Source organism: Lipotes vexillifer, unplaced genomic scaffold (assembly GCF_000442215.2).
Source record: "Lipotes vexillifer unplaced genomic scaffold, Lipotes_vexillifer_v1.1 scaffold1793, whole genome shotgun sequence".
In the NCBI taxonomy this organism is placed as follows: Eukaryota; Metazoa; Chordata; class Mammalia; order Artiodactyla; family Lipotidae; genus Lipotes; species Lipotes vexillifer.
The window spans coordinates 130,043-131,130 of NW_006791036.1; the positions used below are offsets into that span (position 1 = coordinate 130,043).

The window sequence follows — 1,088 nt, forward strand, 5'->3', positions numbered from 1 at the left end:
AATTGCACTAACAGAATTGCCTTCTGGTCTGCAACGTTTCTGCAGGAAAAATCAGTGCTGAGTGATGCCTGAGAGGTGCTTGGTTTTTCTTCATCTTGGCTCTTGGCACCTTCATCAGATCTTGTGCATGAAACACCTGCAGAGATAGTGGTAGTGGATGGGGCTCTCTGAGACCCCTGGGATCTTCTACCTGACCCAGCAGCAGGGGAGCTCTGGAGATTATCACCAAGAGGAGGGGTGGGGGAGGAGAGAGACTCTTCTTCCTCTGCTGCAGGGGCCTGAGCGTCTTGGAGACGCTGAGCCTCACTCCGGGCCTGACTGTGTTTCCCGCGGGCACAGCGCTTGCTCTTCCGGCCCCGAGGCATGATGACACAGGTCAGGGCCAGCAGGCGGGAGTGTGGGCAGGAAGGCAGGCAACGAGGGCACCTGGGGGAGGGACAAGAAGATGCTGTGAGCACCTTCAGCGGGGAGATTCCTCCCTGGCTTTAACCAAGGCCACCTCTGCAGTTTTCTCTGAGGTCACTGCACTAGGACCCAAAGGGCTCCTTTTCTGATCAGCCTGTCCCCTGAGACCCCTGCAGAGGTCAGTGTGCCTTGGGCTGGCAGGCCTAGGCTCTGTGTGGTCCCCTCTGTAATCCTCTCAGTTCACATTTAGGATCATCCTGTCAACTGCTGGCAGGGCCCGGCCATCCTCCCCTTTACCGCTCTGAAGCTAAACTCCTTCCACCAATGGCCTTCCCTCCCTAAACCCCACCCCCCACCCCAGGAGGAAATGAGGGAGAGCCTTAACAGGCCACCCCTGCTGGGGCCTTCCAGAGGTGACCGCAGGAGCAGGGTTTGATGGGTTTAATATTGATGTCAGTATTTCAACTGCTGTAAAATTATAAACTTTTATACTTCAGTGAGTCCCAAGGAGCTAGTTCCTTTGCTCGCGGATGCAGGCATGCTTCACGCCATCTAGAGCTGCACTTAGCCTTCAGCTGGCTGCACGAAACAGAAAATCAGACGTGCCCCGCCCCGCCGCCGCCTCTCCCAGAGCCAGGCTTGTGTTGCTTACGAGCCTCAGATCCACAGTCAGCCAGCGTTGC

The 1,088-nt window shown here is 56.5% G+C and overlaps 1 protein-coding gene across 1 annotated transcript in view; it reads right to left on the minus strand.

Annotated features, from left to right (window-relative positions):
- LOC103075200 (melanoma-associated antigen B10-like) overlaps window positions 1–365 on the minus strand; it is a 1,059-nt gene extending 694 nt beyond the window's left edge. The window contains exons 1-2 of the mRNA XM_007464180.1: window positions 227–365; window positions 1–109 (exon numbers count right to left, since the gene is read on the minus strand). The exon at window positions 1–109 is cut by the window's left edge and continues 694 nt beyond it. Coding sequence (XP_007464242.1) covers window positions 1–109; window positions 227–365 — 248 coding nt within the window. The remainder of the gene's footprint in view (window positions 110–226) is intronic.
- Window positions 366–1,088: the final 723 nt, after the last annotated feature.